Source organism: Gymnoscopelus braueri (assembly GCF_963280865.1).
Source record: "Gymnoscopelus braueri genome assembly, chromosome: 11".
Classification (NCBI taxonomy): Eukaryota; Metazoa; Chordata; class Actinopteri; order Myctophiformes; family Myctophidae; genus Gymnoscopelus; species Gymnoscopelus braueri.
The window spans coordinates 50151954-50173157 of record NC_137613.1 but is presented as its reverse complement, the minus strand read 5'-3'; the positions used below and the strand labels follow the sequence as shown (position 1 = coordinate 50173157).

The window sequence follows — 21204 nt, the reverse complement described above, 5'->3', positions numbered from 1 at the left end:
TAGATTGTGAGATTGTAGATCTGTTAGTTTCACTATTATTTAAATTGTTTGACAATTTCTGGAGAAAACTTAAGTATTTTTAAAAGCAGGTAGCCTACTTTAACTCAGGGTCAAATTGACAGAGCAACCTTTGTCTCAAATACTGGGGTTGGGTACTTTGCCCACCACTGACTGATGTATACAGTGACATACTACATTCTAAGATGAACATCACCAATCAGTTTAATTCTTGACATTTTATTTTTATTTGCACATCAAAGTGAGTAAAATTCAAGCAGTTTTCACACACAGATATTTGCATTTGAATTACAACTGCTGATTTGTTTTCAAGAATAACATTGTTCTTCTTCTATAATTGATAGCATGCAGCTAAAAGATTATCATTACATTCCTATTTTCATTTAACTGTATAGTAATTGTTTTAAAGGCACTGACAATCAAATATTATTCTTGATATACATGATTCCTGCAAATGAATTAATGACATTTAACTTGGGTAAGTGATATTATTCTAAAAACAAAACCTTTGTTTGCAAAAAAGGTTAAAGCTCTATATTGTGATAGTAATAATGTTCTGCTCATTTATTTGTGTTGTCACTTCACTTGTTTAATCTGTTCTCTCTCCTGATTGAATACAATTGGTATGACCTGAAAATGCATTTTCTGTTTAATAAAGCGCTGGAGAGACATGGAGACTCCTGAACAAACAATGAGTACTATCAGAACATAGACCAATTTAACAATTGGTTTAACAAATATTTATAACTTACCCTACATTTAAAGGTGCAGTAAGTAATTTTCTTTTGTTAAAAATAAGTGTTAAATAGCTCTATATTCTGATAGTAATTATTGTATGGTATCCAGGACTATATCATTTATTAAGGGTTAATAACAGAGACAGCAGGATGGCAAACCTATTCAAGAATGACATTGTTTCAGTAAAATAAGGAGGAAGCCGGAAAAGTACTGGGGTTAAGAAATAGCATTCTAAATTAAGGAGACTGTGAGGCACACAGTCTTACACCTAATAGGGCAAGAAAAGAAGAGGACAGCTGACTCTAGGGGGAGCAGAACCAGTTGCTCTTGTCTTGAATCTAAGAATAATGCCATTCCTCTTAAATCATCTCTTTTTGTCTAAATCATTCATACAAGGTTGAATACATATATGTGTGGTCTTATATCGAAGCTAATAAGATGTTAAACAATGATTTCATAATATGAGCTTGTGTAAAAGTGCAGTTTGATAGATACATGTTCTGTGTTAAAACCAAGACAGATTGTGTGATCCATTGTGTTGACTGAGAAGGACCACCCCAAGAAGCCATTTGCTTCTAAAAACCTGTTTGTAAGTGGTCAAGAAGGAGGACTGGGAGGAGGTCCTATGTCAAATGTCTGTCTGTATAAAGTACAATGTTTTGGTGATTTAAGTTACACTCTGTGGATTGGCAATGCAGGTGTCACGTCTGTGGAAATAAATACATTTCTATGGACAAACCCTCTTTCAAACTGGATTCTTGTGTATTCTTGCACTTAGGGAATAGTTATGGAATAGTGTTTTTCCTGTCTGATCAATGGACCATATACGACAATTGCTATGGGGTATTCAACTAGATTAGACAGGGGGCCAAAATTGTATGTAACCAGTTAATACCAATGGTACCAATGGTTATTCTGTGAAACAAAAAAATCCCACAGCCTTCAGGTCTATGTCAGCTTGTCAACTTCTTGAAGTGCGCATGGTACTTTATTTCCCTGTGTTTAACTTAAGGCAGAATTGCAGTCTTACGTGGTGGCTGTGCATCTGCCTCCAGGCACCACTTTAGGTTGGGGGGGAAAGTGCATTTGCACTAACAATTAAATGAAAAATAGATATTAACCATTGGTATTAACTGGTTACATATGTCTTAACCGTTACCGGTTAAACGGTTAACCTGGAACACTGGTTATTTTTTTTGTTTACGTAGGCCTGTGGCCCCCGACCTCAATTCATTTAACAATTTTGCCCCCCTGTCTAATCTAGTTGAATACCCTCTAATCTGTGTGATTGACAGGAGAGATGATCAGGGGAGCAGAGTTTTTACCATTATTATTAAGACCAGGACTGAAGAATTGATAAAGTTTCTCAGTGAAGGTGCAGCCAGTGAAAGAGTAGAGATGAACTCTGGACTCCACATCATAAAAGGAGACCAGACCCTCCTCATAATCCACAAACACTCCCACTGTCTGGACCATCTCTCTTACAGGGAGGAGAACAGCAGAGTCAGCAGCAGCCAGGTACTTATTTTCATTCCTCAACACTATAGTCCAGTAACCATTGTTGGGGCTCAGTGGGATTGGATTAATCATCCTGTTGATGGACTCTCTAGCCACTCCTAAATCCCAGTATGTCTTCTCTTTAACCTGAACCTCATAATAAAACCTTCCTGAGGAGAAGCTTTGCCTTCCTAAGACAGAAACAGATGAATAAAATCTCTCTTTGTTGTCTGGCAGCCATGGAGAGAAGTCTCCATGGATCACTTGTTTCCCATCCTCAGACAGGATGAGTTGGCGGTGTGCTGTATCAGGGTCCAGAGTTACATCCACTGCATATTGCTGGATCCTCCTCAGCTCAGCATCACACAGTTTCTCCATCTCTTGACTGAGTGTCTTCTCCAGCTGAGCCACAGCTGTCCTCACAGTCCCCACATTTGAAGACTGATGGACATTGACCTTTGTCCAGTCCTTGGTGGGTGGAGGGGTGCTAATGGATGGGAAGTTCTGGAGGAGGCAGAGGTGGTCTTCAGTGTGTGAGAGCTGCTTCAGCTCAGAGCTTCTCTTCTCTAACTGAGTGATTTCGTGTTGCAGATCTTTAATGAAGCCTTCAGCCTGTTTCTCTGTTGTTTTCTGCTTCTCTTCAATCACATCAATGAGCTCAGTCTGGATTCTCTCAATACAGCTTACAAGAGCAGTGAAGACCTGCACACTGTCTGCTATCTCTCTGTCTGCATCTTTCTTGCTGAGCTCTACTGAGTGTTTGACTTCCTGAATCTTCAGTTGTCTCTCATGGATCATCTGCTGAACATCAGCCTCTGTCTTTCCCAGCTCAGCCTTCTTTCCTTCATATTCCTCTTCCAGAGATACAATTCGATGTGACTTATGATCTAACTGAGTGCAGAGCAGACAAACACACACGTGGTCAGTCTTACAAAACAGCTCCAGAGGTCTGTCATGTTTCTTACAAATCATGTCTTCCAGGTTCTTTACAGGATCGATTAGTTTGTGTCGTTTTAATGTTGTGACTCTCAGATGAGGCTCCAGGTGAGTCTCACAGTAGGAGGTCAGACACACCAGGCAGGACTTCTGGGCTTTGAGTTTGGTGTCAGTACAGACGTCACAGGAGACTTCACCTGGTTTAGCCGGTTCTGGATTTGAGTTGGAAGTTTCTTTCAGCTGCTTTGACTTCCTGAACTGATCAGCCATCTCTGCGAGAACTTTATTAACAAAGACTTCTGGTCTCATATAGAAGGTTTTGTTGCATAGTGGACACTTTGACACATCAGTACTGTCCCAGTGTTGTGTGATACAGGTTTTACAGTAGTTGTGTCCACATGGAATAGTGACTGGATCAGTGAACACATCCAGACAGATAGAACACAGGAACTGCTCTTCAGAATGGAGACTGCTGGCAGACGCCATTTCTACACACCAACAATCTTGAATTACAAAATATAGTACAGTAAATACATATAGTGTATTGAAAAACTATAATGGAGACACGTGAAATGTGAAATACTTAATTCAAACACATAGAACAACTGTGCAATGTCAGGCATTTTTTTCATGTTGTTTACTGACAATCATATCTTTCCTGTACTCACCTATCTGTCCTTAAGTCTTCTCTGTTAATGATACAATCCTGTTGATGTGAGTTCATGTAGAGAATATGATCTGAGCTGTAACACGGATGTGTTTTACTTGTGGTTTTGATACAACACTGAGATGCCATTCAGCATTCCTTCATACCTTGTAAAAGTTAACCCTTCCCGGACTCTTTCATGCTGTGAGCAAGTTGACAATTGTAGATAGCAGGAGGTTAATGCATTGCGGCAGTTTTTTCTTCCAAAAAGGGCTCCTCCCACATACTTTGGAAGCCAATAGTAACCAATCGGAATGGAGTATCAGAGATAATGTGTGTGTGTGTGTGGGGGGGGGGGGGGGGGGTTCCTTGGGCCCGAGATTAGCAGACACACACATGGACAGGGGTGGAAATTGTAAAGTATAACTCATTTTATGTTTCACACACCAGGAAATGCGACGTCTTATGCACACCTGATCATAGATATAGAAACCTAGATACCTCATTGGCCTCTGCAGTTTGTTGGAGCGACTGGTATCGCGGTCGCCATTTTAGATTAGGCAAGCTACCATTCAAAGTGACTACTGGCCAATCACAGAGCGTTGACTACTGGCCAATCACGAGTCTAACTGACTTTTGCTGTGCGGCTGCTCTTACGAAAAGACCCGTCCCCACCTGCCTCTGATTGGCCTACCGAACGCCCCCTTCTGTGACACACGCGGAAGCTTGCCTACTCTTAAAATGGCGCCCGAGATACCAATGCCTCAGAGCCAAAGGAGGACCTTTATATGTATATGCACCTGATCAACTCAGAGACGGGTGTGTAGGCAGGGATCAGACGTCAGGATACAATAAAATAAAATGCCCGAAGAAGGTCTATTGACTGAAACGTTGCCTAAATAAAGTTGTCCTTATTGTGCGAGTGTAGACGGTATGTTTCACATGCTAGATTTATTTTTTTCCTCAATTGTTTATGCATTCAAACCAACAAACATGTGGCAATATTTGAAATCAGGGGTCAACACTATTCCAGCGTATGATGGACATTTTCATCAATATAATGTTTTTGCATATAATAATATCACCAGAAATACCTACAGTAGGCCTATGCCTGACAATCCTGTTGATATGAGGTTTATGTAGAGAATATGATCTGAGCTGTAACACAGATGTGTTTTGCTCCTGCTTCTGATATCATCACTGAGATGCCATTCAGCATTCCTTCATACCTTGTAAAAGTTAACCCTTCGCTTGACTCTTTCAGGCTGTGAGCATGTTGACAATTGTAGATTGCAGTAGGAGGTTAACGCATTGACCGCCAGAGGTTAATCTCATAATGTACTCACCAGTGCCAACGTTTTATTGTTGTTTTGTTTTTTTCACGTCGCCATAGACCTCGTTAAAATCCTTAGGATTGAGCTGTGCACTGTTTGTAAACATCGGAGATCTCCCTGCGTGTACCAGTCCAAAACACGTGTCAAACGGAGCCGCCATGTTGTAGTTAGAACGGTTTATGTTAAACAGTGATCAGCGAGGAGAAAAACTACAATCGAAGAAAATGGCGTTTCAGTGTGCGCTTTAGAATGGAGGCCTACGGGATCTGCAAAACGTGATCCTGAATAATTCCATTTCCGGTGGTGTTACGATGAAATGTGCCATACTAGAAAATTGAAAAAAGGTTTTTTTTTCGAAAAAAAGGAAAAAGCACCACAGCCCGTAGGCTACGGGATCGGCGCTGTACAGTTGGATTTATCAGCCCGTAGGCTACGGGCCCGGCGGTGAGAGTGTTAGTGCATTGTGGAATTTTGGTCTTCAAAAACGGGCTCCTCACATGTAGCCTACTTTGGAAGCCAATAGCCAATCAATTAAGCCATTGTCTTAAAAAAAAAGTGATGTTTAGACATTTTCTGTGAATGAAGGCAGCTATTAGTAAACGTTACTTCTAGCTAACTTGTTGTCACCTGATGCAATCATGTACAGTACAGGTACCACACTGGCGCTCAGGTGGCGCAGTGCTAAAGTGCCTGCCCACCGTGGTGCATCAGACTTGTCCAGTGATGTAAAGTAACTAAGTACATTTACTCAAGTACTGTACTTTAACTTTACTGGAGTATTTCATATTTTCAGTACTTTTACTTCTACTCCATTACATCTCAGAGGCAAATATTGTACTTTTACTCCACTACAATTACTTGAAAACTTTAGTTACTAGTTACTTTGCAGATATAAATTACTATTAATAATAATAATAATAATAAACTTTATTTGTATAGCACCTTTCATGACATGAAATGCAGCTCAAAGTGCTTTACAGAGCAAGAATACAATTACAGTTAGAACCAATTTAACAATAAAGCAAACAAAAATAAAATAAAATAAAATAAAAGCAAAGGCAAAAGCAAAGGCATAAAACAACATTAAAATAGGGAATACAGTGAGGAATTAAAAATCAACCAAAGAATCAGCTAAAAGCAAGAGTGAAGTAATAGGTCTTGAGCTGTGCTTTAAAGCTATCGACAGAGGCTGCCTGTCTTAAGTGTAATGGGAGTTTATTCCACACTGTCGGTCCGTAAAAGCAGAATGCTGCTTCACCGTATTTTTTATATGTCATTGTAGGCACCTCGAGCAGGTCAGCACTTGAAGACCTGAGGGCCCGGTTTGGAACATATCTCTCTAGGCAGTCAGAGAGGTAGGAGGGTGCCAGACCATTTAGAGCTTTATAAACTATTAAAATAATTTTAAAATCAATCCTAAAAACAACCGGGAGCCAGTGTAGTGAAGCAAGAACTGGAGTGATATGTTCTCTCATCCTGGTTTTAGTTAAAATTCTGGCTGCCGCATTTTGAACAAGTTGTAATCTGTCAGTTGTTTTCTTTGGCAGGCCAGAGTAGAGTGCGTTGCAGTAATCAAGCCGAGAGAAAACAAAAGCGTGGATCAGCGTTTTTGCATCGTCTAACGACAGATAGTCTCTAATTCGCGCAATATTTCTAAGATGAAAGAAAGCAATCTTGGTGACATGATTAATGTGTGTATTGAAATTCAATTCAGAATCGATAATCACCCCCAGGTTCTTTACTGTGGTGTTACTTTCTACAGCCAGGTTACCAAGTCTACTTGTTATTGATTCTCTCTGCTCACTGGAGCCAATTATGAGAACTTCTGTTTTATCCTCATTTAGCTTAAGAAAGTTCTCACTCATCCAGCATTTTATACTGGACAGACAGGTCAACAATGGGTCTAGAGCGCAGGGGTCGTCTGGAGCTACTGAAAGATACAGCTGGGTATCATCAGCATAGAAATGGAAGTTCACTCCGTGATCGGCGATGAGTTCTCCCAGCGGTAGTATATACAGGGAGAACAATAAGGGACCCAGAATTGAGCCCTGTGGAATACCAGAACAGATGTTGTGTTTGTCTGAGTCAAAGTTAGCTAGACTGACAAAATAGCTTCTGCCTGTTAGGTAAGAGTGAAACCAAGACAAGGCTGTGCCTGACAAACCAATCCAGTACTCCAAACGTTGTAGTAGAATTGTGTGATCAATCGTATCAAAAGCAGCGGTTAAGTCAAGAAGTACGAGAACAGATACATTTTTGTCGTCAGCGGACACCCTTAGATCATTAATTACTTTTACAAGTGCTGTTTCTGTACTATGACCTTTCCTGAAGCCAGATTGGAATTTTTTATGAACCTTATTGTTCTGTAGGAACACATCCAGTTGATGAAAGATAGTTTTTTCTAAGACCTTGCCCAAAAATGGCAGATTTGAGATTGGTCTATAATTACCCAGCACCAATGGATCAAGGTTGTGTTTCTTGAGTAGCGGCCTGACTACAGCCGTTTTCAGTGAGTCTGGAAAGACGCCTGAAAGTAGAGAGCTGTTTACAATTCTTAGGATATCTCCAATAACACTGTCTAAAACCTCTTTGAGAAACGGGGTGGGTATTACATCCAGTGAGCAAGATGATGTCATCTGTGATATAGTTTTACGGAGTTCCTCTTCGTTAATTGCGCAGAATGATATTAGGCTTCCTCTGGAGGGATCTACATTTTTGCACCATTTGCCGCATTTGCAGTGCTAGCAGCAGCATTCATAATAACAGCTCGAATGCTAAAAATGTTGTTTTCAAAAAAGGATGCGAACTCATCACACTTAGCTTTAGAAGCAGGGAGCGACTCCTTGTAAGCCTGGGGGGGGGGTTTAAGAGATGTTCAATGGTGGAGAATAAGACTCTGGCATTTTGCTTGTTGTCATTGATAATGCGTGAAAAATGCCTGCCTTGCCAAGCGCAGTGCTTTGTTATAGGCCACTGTTGACTTCTTAAAGATCTCTAGGTGGACAGTGAGTTTGTTTTTTCTCCAAATTCGCTCAGCTTTACGACATTCTTTCTTGAGTGAGCGCATGTGCGCGTCGATCCAGGGTGTTACTCTAGAGTTAAGTTTCTTTTTAGTTTTCATAGGAGCCACTATGTCGAGAGCTGACTCTAATTTGAGATTAAAATGTTGAACCATATCATTCACTGAGGGATTAGTCACGATTCATTGTCACGATTAGCATAACTGTGACAATAGTATACCTTATGTATATGCACCTGATCAATGCAGAAATGCAGAAACGAGACAATAGTCAAAGTCCAAGGGTGTTTATTCAAACAAAGGAGTGGAGTGGTTGGTGGTGTTGGTCGAAGGGAGCTGGCAGGCAGGCACGGCAGGCAGGCAGGCTGGCAGGTGAGTTAGGTTACTGTAACACAGGAGAGAGGAGTGAGTCACGAGGCGTACACGGAACACGGTTCAAGAACACTAACTGTAGCACAAGGAAAATAACTAGGACTGAGTTAGCAGGCAAAAAACGTTACCACACACTGGGAGTTTGTGAAATGATCTGGCATTGCGTGGAGAGAAGAGCATGGCTTTAAATACTGGAGGTGATGAGCTGATGGCAGACAGGTGAGGGAGATGAGGGAACTGGAAACAGGTGTGCCAAGCTGGGAGCTGGAGCCAAGCCTACGCCCAAAACACACGCCCACTCATAAAGACACACACAAGGACAGACACAAAGACAAAGACAGAGACTGTGACATTCACGGCTTTCAGTTTTGCATCAGTACAGATGTCACAGGAGACTCCACCTGGTTTAACATGTTCTTGATTTGTGCTTGACGTTTCTTTCAGCTGCTTTGACTTCTTGAACTGATCAGCCATCTCTGCGAGAACTTTATTAACAAAGACTTCTGGTCTCCTATAGAAGGTTTCGTTACATAATGGACACTCGGACACATTGCACACATCAGTACTTTCCCAATGATGTGTGATACAGGTTTTGCAGTAGTTGTGTCCACATGGAGTGGTGATTGGATCAGTGAACACAGATAGATAGAACACAGGAACTGCTCTTCAGACAGATAGTCGCCATTTCTACACATTGAGAATATGAATGAAAATATAAATTGTACTTATACCAACAACAATATATATTACAGTATACATTACATACAGTGTATTGAGAAACTGTGCTTTAAAGCTATCGACAGAGGCTGCCTGTCTTAAGTGTAATGGGAGTTTATTCCACACTGTCGGTCCGTAAAAGCAGAATGCTGCTTCACCGTATTTTTTATATGTCATTGTAGGCACCTCGAGCAGGTCAGCACTTGAAGACCTGAGGGCCCGGTTTGGAACATATCTCTCTAGGCAGTCAGAGAGGTAGGAGGGTGCCAGACCATTTAGAGCTTTATAAACTATTAAAATAATTTTAAAATCAATCCTAAAAACAACCGGGAGCCAGTGTAGTGAAGCAAGAACTGGAGTGATATGTTCTCTCATCCTGGTTTTAGTTAAAATTCTGGCTGCCGCATTTTGAACAAGTTGTAATCTGTCAGTTGTTTTCTTTGGCAGGCCAGAGTAGAGTGCGTTGCAGTAATCAAGCCGAGAGAAAACAAAAGCGTGGATCAGCGTTTTTGCATCGTCTAACGACAGATAGTCTCTAATTCGCGCAATATTTCTAAGATGAAAGAAAGCAATCTTGGTGACATGATTAATGTGTGTATTGAAATTCAATTCAGAATCGATAATCACCCCCAGGTTCTTTACTGTGGTGTTACTTTCTACAGCCAGGTTACCAAGTCTACTTGTTATTGATTCTCTCTGCTCACTGGAGCCAATTATGAGAACTTCTGTTTTATCCTCATTTAGCTTAAGAAAGTTCTCACTCATCCAGCATTTTATACTGGACAGACAGGTCAACAATGGGTCTAGAGCGCAGGGGTCGTCTGGAGCTACTGAAAGATACAGCTGGGTATCATCAGCATAGAAATGGAAGTTCACTCCGTGATCGGCGATGAGTTCTCCCAGCGGTAGTATATACAGGGAGAACAATAAGGGACCCAGAATTGAGCCCTGTGGAATACCAGAACAGATGTTGTGTTTGTCTGAGTCAAAGTTAGCTAGACTGACAAAATAGCTTCTGCCTGTTAGGTAAGAGTGAAACCAAGACAAGGCTGTGCCTGACAAACCAATCCAGTACTCCAAACGTTGTAGTAGAATTGTGTGATCAATCGTATCAAAAGCAGCGGTTAAGTCAAGAAGTAGGAGAACAGATACATTTTTGTCGTCAGCGGACACCCTTAGATCATTAATTACTTTTACAAGTGCTGTTTCTGTACTATGACCTTTCCTGAAGCCAGATTGGAATTTGTTATGAACCTTATTGTTCTGTAGGAACACATCCAGTTGATGAAAGATAGTTTTTTTCTAAGACCTTGCCCAAAAATGGCAGATTTGAGATTGGTCTATAATTACCCAGCACCAATGGATCAAGGTTGTGTTTCTTGAGTAGCGGCCTGACTACAGCCGTTTTCAGTGAGTCTGGAAAGACGCCTGAAAGTAGAGAGCTGTTTACAATTCTTAGGATATCTCCAATAACACTGTCTAAAACCTCTTTGAGAAACGGGGTGGGTATTACATCCAGTGAGCAAGATGATGTCATCTGTGATATAGTTTTACGGAGTTCCTCTTCGTTAATTGCGCAGAATGATATTAGGCTTCCTCTGGAGGGATCTACATTTTTGCACCATTTGCCGCATTTGCAGTGCTAGCAGCAGCATTCATAATAACAGCTCGAATGCTAAAAATTTTGTTTTCAAAAAAGGATGCGAACTCATCACACTTAGCTTTAGAAGCAGGGAGCGACTCCTTGTAAGCCTGGGGGGGGGTTTAAGAGATGTTCAATGGTGGAGAATAAGACTCTGGCATTTTGCTTGTTGTCATTGATAATGCGTGAAAAATATGCCTGCCTTGCCAAGCGCAGTGCTTTGTTATAGGCCACTGTTGACTTCTTAAAGATCTCTAGGTGGACAGTGAGTTTGTTTTTTCTCCAAATTCGCTCAGCTTTACGACATTCTTTCTTGAGTGAGCGCATGTGCGCGTCGATCCAGGGTGTTACTCTAGAGTTAAGTTTCTTTTTAGTTTTCATAGGAGCCACTATGTCGAGAGCTGACTCTAATTTGAGATTAAAATGTTGAACCATATCATTCACTGAGGGATTAGTCACGATTCATTGTCACGATTAGCATAACTGTGACAATAGTATACCTTATGTATATGCACCTGATCAATGCAGAAACGCAGAAACGAGACAATAGTCAAAGTCCAAGGGTGTTTATTCAAACAAAGGAGTGGAGTGGTTGGTGGTGTTGGTCGAAGGGAGCTGGCAGGCAGGCACGGCAGGCAGGCAGGCTGGCAGGTGAGTTAGGTTACTGTAACACAGGAGAGAGGAGTGAGTCACGAGGCGTACACGGAACACGGTTCAAGAACACTAACTGTAGCACAAGGAAAATAACTAGGACTGAGTTAGCAGGCAAAAAACGTTACCACACACTGGGAGTTTGTGAAATGATCTGGCATTGCGTGGAGAGAAGAGCATGGCTTTAAATACTGGAGGTGATGAGCTGATGGCAGACAGGTGAGGGAGATGAGGGAACTGGAAACAGGTGTGCCAAGCTGGGAGCTGGAGCCAAGCCTACGCCCAAAACACACGCCCACTCATAAAGACACACACAAGGACAGACACAAAGACAAAGACAGAGACTGTGACATTCACGGCTTTCAGTTTTGCATCAGTACAGATGTCACAGGAGACTCCACCTGGTTTAACATGTTCTTGATTTGTGCTTGACGTTTCTTTCAGCTGCTTTGACTTCTTGAACTGATCAGCCATCTCTGCGAGAACTTTATTAACAAAGACTTCTGGTCTCCTATAGAAGGTTTCGTTACATAATGGACACTCGGACACATTGCACACATCAGTACTTTCCCAATGATGTGTGATACAGGTTTTGCAGTAGTTGTGTCCACATGGAGTGGTGATTGGATCAGTGAACACAGATAGATAGAACACAGGAACTGCTCTTCAGACAGATAGTCGCCATTTCTACACATTGAGAATATGAATGAAAATATAAATTGTACTTATACCAACAACAATATATATTACAGTATACATTACATACAGTGTATTGAGAAACATAATGGAGACAACGTAGAGTCTACCTCACTGAAATTATTCAGACAAAAAGAACAACTGAACAATTTTGTCATGTTGTGTACTGAAAACTATATCTATACTGTACTCACCTGTCTGTCGTTAAGTCTTCTCTCTAAGTGATAAAATCCTGTTGATGTGAAGTTTATGTAGAGAATATGCTCTTAGCTGTCACATTGCTATGGGTGTGTTGTACTTGAGCTTCTGATGAATCATTAGGATGACAGTCAGCTTTGATTCACACATCGTAAAAGTTATCCATTCGCTAGACTCTTCCTTGCTGTGAGCAGGTTGACAAATACAGAATAATAATGTCTATTATTACATCTTTTCTATGAGGTGAATAGAATATTGCCTGAGACGAGCGACAGAATTTTAAAAATATTGCTTTTTTCCTCTGTCATACTGGCACTTTAAACATTGGTTGTTGTTTTTAGAGTGTCATCATCATCAACCATGTTTTCGATCCAAGTCCATAGATATTGCTTTATAGTGCACTGCTGTTTGTATTGGAGGCTGTCATGTACTGTGAAGTTTGACCTGAAGTAGATGAGTCTTAACAGAATGATTAAATCTCCTATTTCCTCCTGTGTTCTCAGTGATATAAGATATTCGCCAGGCCAGGTTGCCTACCCAGGACTGTGTCAGTCGTGGGTTGCAGCCATCAGGACACGAGGAAACTGTGAGGGGAAATAGAGTTTGTATGACAGATGGTGCAACTGTTCGTTTGTGGTGCCAAAATCATGAGGCCAAATCTTCCTTAGTTTTTGGCCTACTGGGAGTGTGTGTGCAACGTTTCACACCAATCAATCCAGCGGTGCCCAAGTTTAGCTAAAAAAACAAAAACAAAGAATTCCAACAATTCAATGTTTTTCTAGCAGAACTACAAGCTCACATTACAACTCCTAGTGAGCTTGTATATCAGTAATCTTTTAAATATTGTAGCGCAAGCGTTTATGTTGTTTGTCATGAGGAGAGCTTGTAACAGTGGAGTGTTCCAAAGGTCTATAAAAAAATCCATAAAACTGTATTACACCACTTAACCAACTGATGGCCAACTCCAAGGCACATTATGATATAGACATTTCCATAGTATTTTTAATTGTATGTTTTTTTGCAACATAATTTGCAACAGACTTTGCATCAGTTTTAGTCGACAAGACAACTAGCATATAGCATGGATCAATCATAATTTATGGAGCTATTATGAGCTGCATACAGACATTAAAGTAGATTTTATTTGCTTTATTGTAATAAATTGTCAGCGTTTTGCTGGTTGGAGAGACATTGTTTGTGAAATGTGTTTAACATCTGGCTCCAACACCTGGCACAGTTTGAACACATGTAGACAGAATGCATTCAACATTCACACTGTCCACATAAAACATACAATATGATATCCTTCATTCAAAGGTGACAACACTGCACTCATGAAGGAATCCAGTGAGGAAAGAAAATTATTGTACAACCTCGCAAAAAAATGTTATAGCACCACCATGAGGCTGATTTGAAAGATGTTGGGTGGACGTTCTTCGTTCCCTACTGGGAATGTCCATGCAAAATCTTGCTGAACACAGATGGACTGACCGGGGTGAAAACATAATGTCCACCTCCTGCAATATTGGCCTGGGAGACAATAACAGCAGTGCATGAGTCACATTGTGAGGTAAACTTGTATCTTATTTCATAGGTTTAATGAAGGAATGATCTATTTGAAATGCCACATAAATTGTGAGTGAAATATGAATCTTTCAGATGGGCTCTGGGATCATGCATGCACAATGTGCGCCCGGACATTTCCATTGCAGGCGGGCGCTCTTGTAAACAACCAAATGGATGATAAGGAATAGTGGGTTGTCTGAAATCCCGCTATGCACTTTCTCATACGTGTATGGGCAAGATAGCAATCTTACACACCTCCAAAGCGGGTAGTGCCATGGCAGAGCACGGCACGCAAAATCTAATCTGTGTGATTGAAAGGGGAGATGATCAGGGGAGCAGAGTTTTTGGTAACCATCATTATAAAGACTTGCCGTAATTTCAATTACGGCAATGCGTTGATATTAAAAAGAAAATGTACTTTGTAATTTGGTATTATTTAAAAGCATTTTTAAAAGCAATTAGTCCAGTACATTAACTCAAGTACAAATTTGACCGTGGAACTTTCACTTGTAGTTGAGTACTTTGTCCACCCCATTTGTATTCATTGACATAGTACATTCTAAGACAATATCACCAATTAGTGAGTAGAATTCAAGGAGTTCACACACATTTGCAAATTAATTACAACTGATGACTTATTTTGAAGAATCACATTTTACTTCTTATATAATTCATGCATGCAGCTACATGAAAAAAACAATCATTCATATTAGAATCATTACATTCATATTTTCAATTAACTGTTCTATAGGATTGCATTAAAGTACAAGACACCTGATATACATGATTCCTGCACATTAACAAATGAAAATAATGAGTTTAACTCAAAGGTGCAATTTTTTAAATGTTAAACTAAGTGTTAAATAGCAATTTTTTTCTCCTTTTCTTTTTTGTAACAGGGGTCTCCAGCTCTTTAGTAAAGAGAAAATGTTTTCAGGTCAGGATACCTATTGTATCCAATCAGAAGACAGAACTCATACAGGATACAGGATAACCAAGTTAAATTGGAAGTGACTAGTTGCATTGGTGCGGTCTGGCCTTAAGGTCCCAAAGATATCAAAAGGGGGTCTGTGGTCTAATGCATATCGTCGCTGTCGGCAGAAACCATCTCCATTTAAAAAAAATAAAATAATAATAAATCAGTGCTATTGCACCCTTTACGTCTGAGTTTGGGTTTTACAAATATTGAACCAATGAAAAGCATTAAAAAAGTGCTTCTGACTAAACCTCCTAACTCCATTGGATCCTCAAACTGTCGGACAAACCACCTAACTCCAACTTGTGGAGTTAGGTTGGTTTGATCCCCATTGATTTGAATGACAAAGTCAGACGTAAAAGAATCTCCACATTTATGGTCAAAAACCTCCTAACCTCACTTGAGCTGTATTTGGATAAAGTGATGATAATATAAGGTCACATTCAAGTATCTGACAATGTATAAAGTCACCGTACTGACTTTGATGAGTGTTGTAAAAACATGTATTTTTTTCATTTACTGTCATCAAACTGGGGGTCGTGAAATTAAAAAGGCTGAGTCTAAACTATACTGGGACTCCAATCTACACTGTAAAATCCTTAACTCTGAGAATGTACATTTTTTACATACATTCTAAGAAAATTGTGTCAGTGTCAACCTTGAAAGTTACACACAGAGTTCACACACAGACATTTACACATTAATTAAAACTGCTGATTTATTTTGAAGAATCACATTTTCCTTCTTCTATTATTCATAACATGCAGCTACATAAAATAACTAATCATTAACATGAGAATCATTACATTCCTACAGTATTTTAAATTAAGTGTTCTTTAGTAATTGCTTTAAAGTACAAGGCACTGACAATACAATATTGTCATTCCTATATATATATACATGATTCCTGTAAATTAAACTTCAATGTACAGGCATAGACGCCGATGCCATGGGGCCTCTGGGCCTAAGCCCCCACCCGAAATGATCAGCCCCCACATGAATCTCAAATGTCGGGCCCAAATTAATTACCATTATTATAGCGTGGCGCAGATCTGAAGGTGCAAATGCGTGCCCGCGAGAGAGCCGCAAAGCGCTGTTAACACCTAGAACAATAGCCCAGACAGAGTGCTAAAGGAGATTCAGCGGCCAGATTAATTTAATCATCAACCCCCCCCCCAACCTTTTCCTTATACTTAAAAGGATCCCTGGCTAATAAGCCTTATATGCCTGAATACATTATAATTGCCCTCTATAACTCAAATTAAAAATGAAATGAAAATGAAATACACCTTAAACAGTTTAATTATTTTAGAAACAGTTTGAGCTGCATTCATGTCATGAAAGGTGCTATATAGATAACGTCATTCAAGTAAAGGCAAGTTGTGTGATTATTGTAAGTATAGCCTAGTTATGTGTGGGTGAGTCTATGTAAAGCGCTTTTATATCAAACTAAAAGGAAAATAATTAATTAATTTAAACAAAAATAAAAACAACAAATTAAAAATCCAACTAAACAATAAGAAACACAGCAACTGGGCTCGGACAATTTTTTTCATTCATTTTCTTTCTTCATTTTTAGCAATCCATGATGCACAAATAGTAGCACCGACTCCAGTGTGTGAAGGCACAGTCAACGAGAGAGACAGAGAGAGGGAGCGAGATGGTTCCTCCACAATATATTTTTTTTAAATCTATAAGCGAGCTGCTAGTGCTTGTAGCACGTTATATTTTGTCAGATCATCAATAAATGTCTTCTTGCATGATGTGATGTGCAATGCCATTAATAAATTAGGCCTATTTAGTTGATATGGTGCTGAAATGTTGAAACATGCTAAAACGTGCACTGTAACGAATTTTTGTGATTTCCACAGTTAGTTACTGTATTATGGACAGTGGCTTACTGTGATCAATATTTACAGTATAGTATTGTAATTCTACACCGGGTTATTGTAATACCGACACTAATTTACTGTGAATGTTTTTACAGTAGAGCACTGTAAATTACACACACTGTTATAGTAATATTACAGTCTATTACTGTACATAATATGTAAGTTACTGTGAATTATATTTACAATATATAACTGTAATTTTGCAAATAGTTACTGTATTATGAGCAGTGCATTACTGTGATTAACGAATGAGTTACTGTGAATTATATTTACAGTATATGACTGTAATTCCAAAACTGGTTACTGTAATATATATAGTATTTTACTGTGAATGACTAATATATATTTTATTGTTAGGCGTGTTACGACCTGGCTTATAGGCCATAACAAAAAAGAGGAAGACACTCGCCTGGTTAAAAAGTGTATAACATTATATATTTCTTTACAACATAAATTAACTCAAACATAACAAGGAATGGCATGGAGTGTGTTAATCAGTGGAATCAGTAGTGTAAGCACTGGCAGGGACGTGCAGAAGGATTTGGAGAGGCAGGGGCTGGAATTTCAAAAGGGCACTTTTTGGATTTTGTTTCACGGACAATTATCATACTTTTAGGCCCAAAAACCCCGCGAATGTATCACTGCGTGCTTAATGGCCTCAAAGTCACGCACCCAACAAGCTTTGAACTGAGCAGATTGGACATTCCGTTCCAGAGATAATGGCCAAAACATCTTGAAAACGGCCACTTTCGCCGATTTTCGATCGCCGATTTTTGGCCATTGTTTGGCCGTTTTTCTTTAATAACACGGGCTAGGAAGGTCGTACGGCGACAAACTAGATACCTGAGAAAAGTTAAATTTGAGCTGCATCCAACACATCTACTGGCATTTCCGTCAGCCTTACCGTTAGCCCGCTTGGGGCAGTTGAACTTTTCTTCCTTTTTTTTCCTTTTTTTTCCCAGTCTGGAGAGGGCACTTTTTTAGCGACGGGTAAAAGGGCAGGGGCTCAAGCCCCCTTTCATGTCTATGTGTGCACGTGCATGGTAAGCAGTGTATGGATGTGTGGTACATGTGGTGTATGGTGTTGAATGGTGTAAACTAAAGACCAAAAATTTAAAGCAATAATTCAATAACATTAGGACTTAATGTGCCCTGGTGCATAGGTGGGAGTGGGACATCTACCTCCACTCAATAATAGTCTGCTAGGTCTGCCAGGATTCTATAGTTCCAGAGCATACTGTCACAAATAAATGTTGAGGATAGCACAATAAAGTTAAAAGATAACTATCATTGTGGTCCTCTCTGGTTGCATTATTGCATCATCCCAGTGTTCTCATGGAAAAAGAGAGTACTGAGTGTGACAGCCAGCATTTTATAGGGCACCCTGGGAACACTGGCCAGGTGCTCCCAATGCACCTGATTGGCACCCCATTGCCCAACCTGCAGGCCTTGTGGAAGATAAAGACACACAGGCCCTGGTAGACCAGACAGGGGCTGTGACAGGTTTTTACCCCACGTGGGGGGTAAAAAAAAAATGACACAAAAAAATGACACAATGGGAATTGTAGGCTCTGGCCTCTACAAGTACTCCCCACTTCAGTTCATGTATCACACACAATGTCTCTTATATAATAATAATAAATAATCCAATCCACCTTCCCCTTCAGTTGAGTTTTAGGTTGTGGTCCAAACAAGAGGTTCACATGGGGTTGGCAGCTCTCCTACGAAACATAAGGGTGCTGGGATGCACTGGGACCACCAGCACTGCACCAAGACCCCTAGCTTTCACTGGTGTCAGTGTCCAAGATAAACGGGCAGCCTGGGTTGGGATACCAGAGTGCTTCCTGCAGCTGCTGGAATTCGGTGTGACATACCTCGTCCCATCAGAATGTCTTCCATTTGTGTGCTAAGCAATGAAGGGGACTGGCAATCACACAGGTTATACAGTAAGATGCCAGGCCCAGGGCTACCCCTTGCAACACCTAAACCATCTCTCTCAGGTCATCTTCAAACTTGCCCTCCATGCAATGGCCTTTCCAGTCATCTTGATCCTCCATACATCTGGCTAGCTTATCGATACTTTCCAAACCTACATCTTTCTTTAGTACCTGTTGTACTTGTCTGTCTGTGTCCTCTAATGACATAGATCCCTGATGTCATCAGTATAGGCCCCTATATGGGCATGGCCATAACGGTTGGATCGCCGGTTCTGTTCAACTGGATCTCCATATTCAATATTGAAATTGGCTAACGGGAGGGCCGGCGGGCAGGCAGACCAAACCACGGGCACATCACTCTGACATAACCATAAACAAACCAGAGTGACATCACTATGACAACGTAACCCTAAACAAACAACGGCCACGTCACTATGACCATGGCGTCACACTGACCATGTCATCACGCCCATGTCACAATGACTCAGCCATAACCATATAAGGAGTTCCCAAAGCAGCTACGCCCAAATATGGAGCGTGTTGTCCAACCTCAATGTGTCATCAATGCATCATCATGGGCATAAGATTGACAAGGACCGACAGGTACAGAGATCTACAAATATGGGCATAAAAAGGGACACAGGTAGACAGACGGAAACAGACATGTCCGAATATGGGCATAAAACAATAAGTCACCCTTGACCCTCAAACACTATTACCATGGACTTAATATGATATCCTCACTGTCCCTGCATTTGACCTCTAGTGCCCTCATGAAATTGACAACACCAAAGGCCAAGTGGCCGTGGCCCTACAATCATGAAGTTCCAGGCCTGATGTCCACATTAGTTTGGGGCGCCCTTCTGTCAGTGACTGCCAGACTCATATTCTCCTGGGTGGTATTTTCTCATGTTGATAGCCCCCCATACAGATACCTATTATCTGGTATTTGCTGTTACATTACATTACATTACAGTCATTTAGCAACCGCTTTTATCCAAAGCGACTTACAATAAGTGCATTCAACATATGTAGGCAAGAAAACTACTAATCACCAGAAGTCATTAAAACCACACACCACAAATAAAAAGCAATACATCAATAACTTTAGGACTTAATGTGCCCTGGGGCATAGGTGGGAGTGGGACATCTACCCCCACTCAATAATAGTCTGGCAGGATGCTATATTTCCAGAACATGCTGTCACAAATAAATGTTGGGGATAGCACAATAAAGTTAAAAGATAACTATCATTGTGGTCCTCTCTGGTTGCATTATTGCATCAGCTCAGTGTTTACATGTCCAGTGAGATACCCATGTGCTCTAAATGTAACAAAAGAGATGCACTTGAATGAAATACATGATTAAAATAAAGATTTGTGAGATGTTCAAAATGTTCACAGTAATATACATTAAAATCACGGTATCATACTAGTGTATTGGTGTATGTTACTGTAGACTGAAGTGCATTGTGGGAAGAATGAAGTGCATCATGGGAAGTCTGCATTGCATTGTGGGAAGAAGACAGTGTTTTGGAGGGAAAAACAGGACATTGTGTTTCTGCAAGAGCTGCAGAGCCCAGAAAGAAACAATATAAGAAAACCAGTAAGTATATTATTTTCATCTACAGATAGATTAGTGTCATTCAGAGAGGTCAACACTGGCACCTCTAACAAGTTAAATTTGCACGATTTTTGGTATATTTGAATACATTAGAGAGAGGGGGAGAGAGAGAGAGTGAGAGATTGCAACCTGTAAAGTAAAAGTTGTTAGAAATCCTCATTCAAAACTAACATTATTTCTTGTGTATTATTTTACTCTATACTGTAACTGTGTTAGTGTTTTAATCTCCAATCTCTCAGTATAGCTTCAGGTGCCATTGATTAATTCAGCTTCACTTTCATTTCCTCCATGACAGGAGAAACACAATGCAGTTGAGTGTGTGCAGTAGCTAGGTGGGCAGAAGGCAGAGATTTGGCTTTAGAATTAATTAAGCTTATTTTTTTTATGTCTACATCCTTTAATGTACATCATTGTCTTTTATAATTCAGGGATTGCTCCCTCAGTGAAAAAGACGGATTTGACCCATATTCTGGACTTCTTCACAGAGCCTGCTTGCATTGGTGAGTCAAATGAATGTAAACTTGCTAGTAAGCTGCTAAACTAACGTTAAATATCAACAGACTTCATTCAAGTTTATGTTTTGTTTTCCAAATGATGGTGCTAAATCATAAGCACACCATCTAATTACATTACAAAACTGGTATAGTAGCAGTTTCTAGCTATCATTTAGTGTTGTTGTTAGGTGGTTAGTTGATGTTTAGTTTCCTGTTGGCTAGGTAATGTTATAAAATTTTATTTTTTGACTG

General features: G+C 40.2%; 1 protein-coding gene across 1 annotated transcript; it reads right to left on the bottom strand.

Moving 5' to 3' along the window:
- Positions 1-1678: 1678 nt before the first annotated feature.
- Positions 1679-3965, bottom strand: LOC308095898 (E3 ubiquitin-protein ligase TRIM39-like). The gene is made up of 2 exons (XM_080443038.1): positions 3858-3965; positions 1679-3692 (listed from the first exon to the last, which is right to left on the bottom strand). The coding sequence occupies exon 2, from the start codon at positions 3673-3675 to the stop codon at positions 2032-2034; it is 1644 nt and encodes a 547-aa protein (XP_080299164.1). The 5' UTR covers positions 3676-3692; positions 3858-3965; the 3' UTR covers positions 1679-2031.
- Between the last annotated feature and the right edge of the window lie 17239 nt (positions 3966-21204).

Coding starts and splice junctions, on each gene's coding strand:
- LOC308095898 (XM_080443038.1), bottom strand. CDS start 3,675: ATGGCGTCTGCCAGCAGTCTCCATTCTGAAGAGCAGTTCCTGTGTTCT.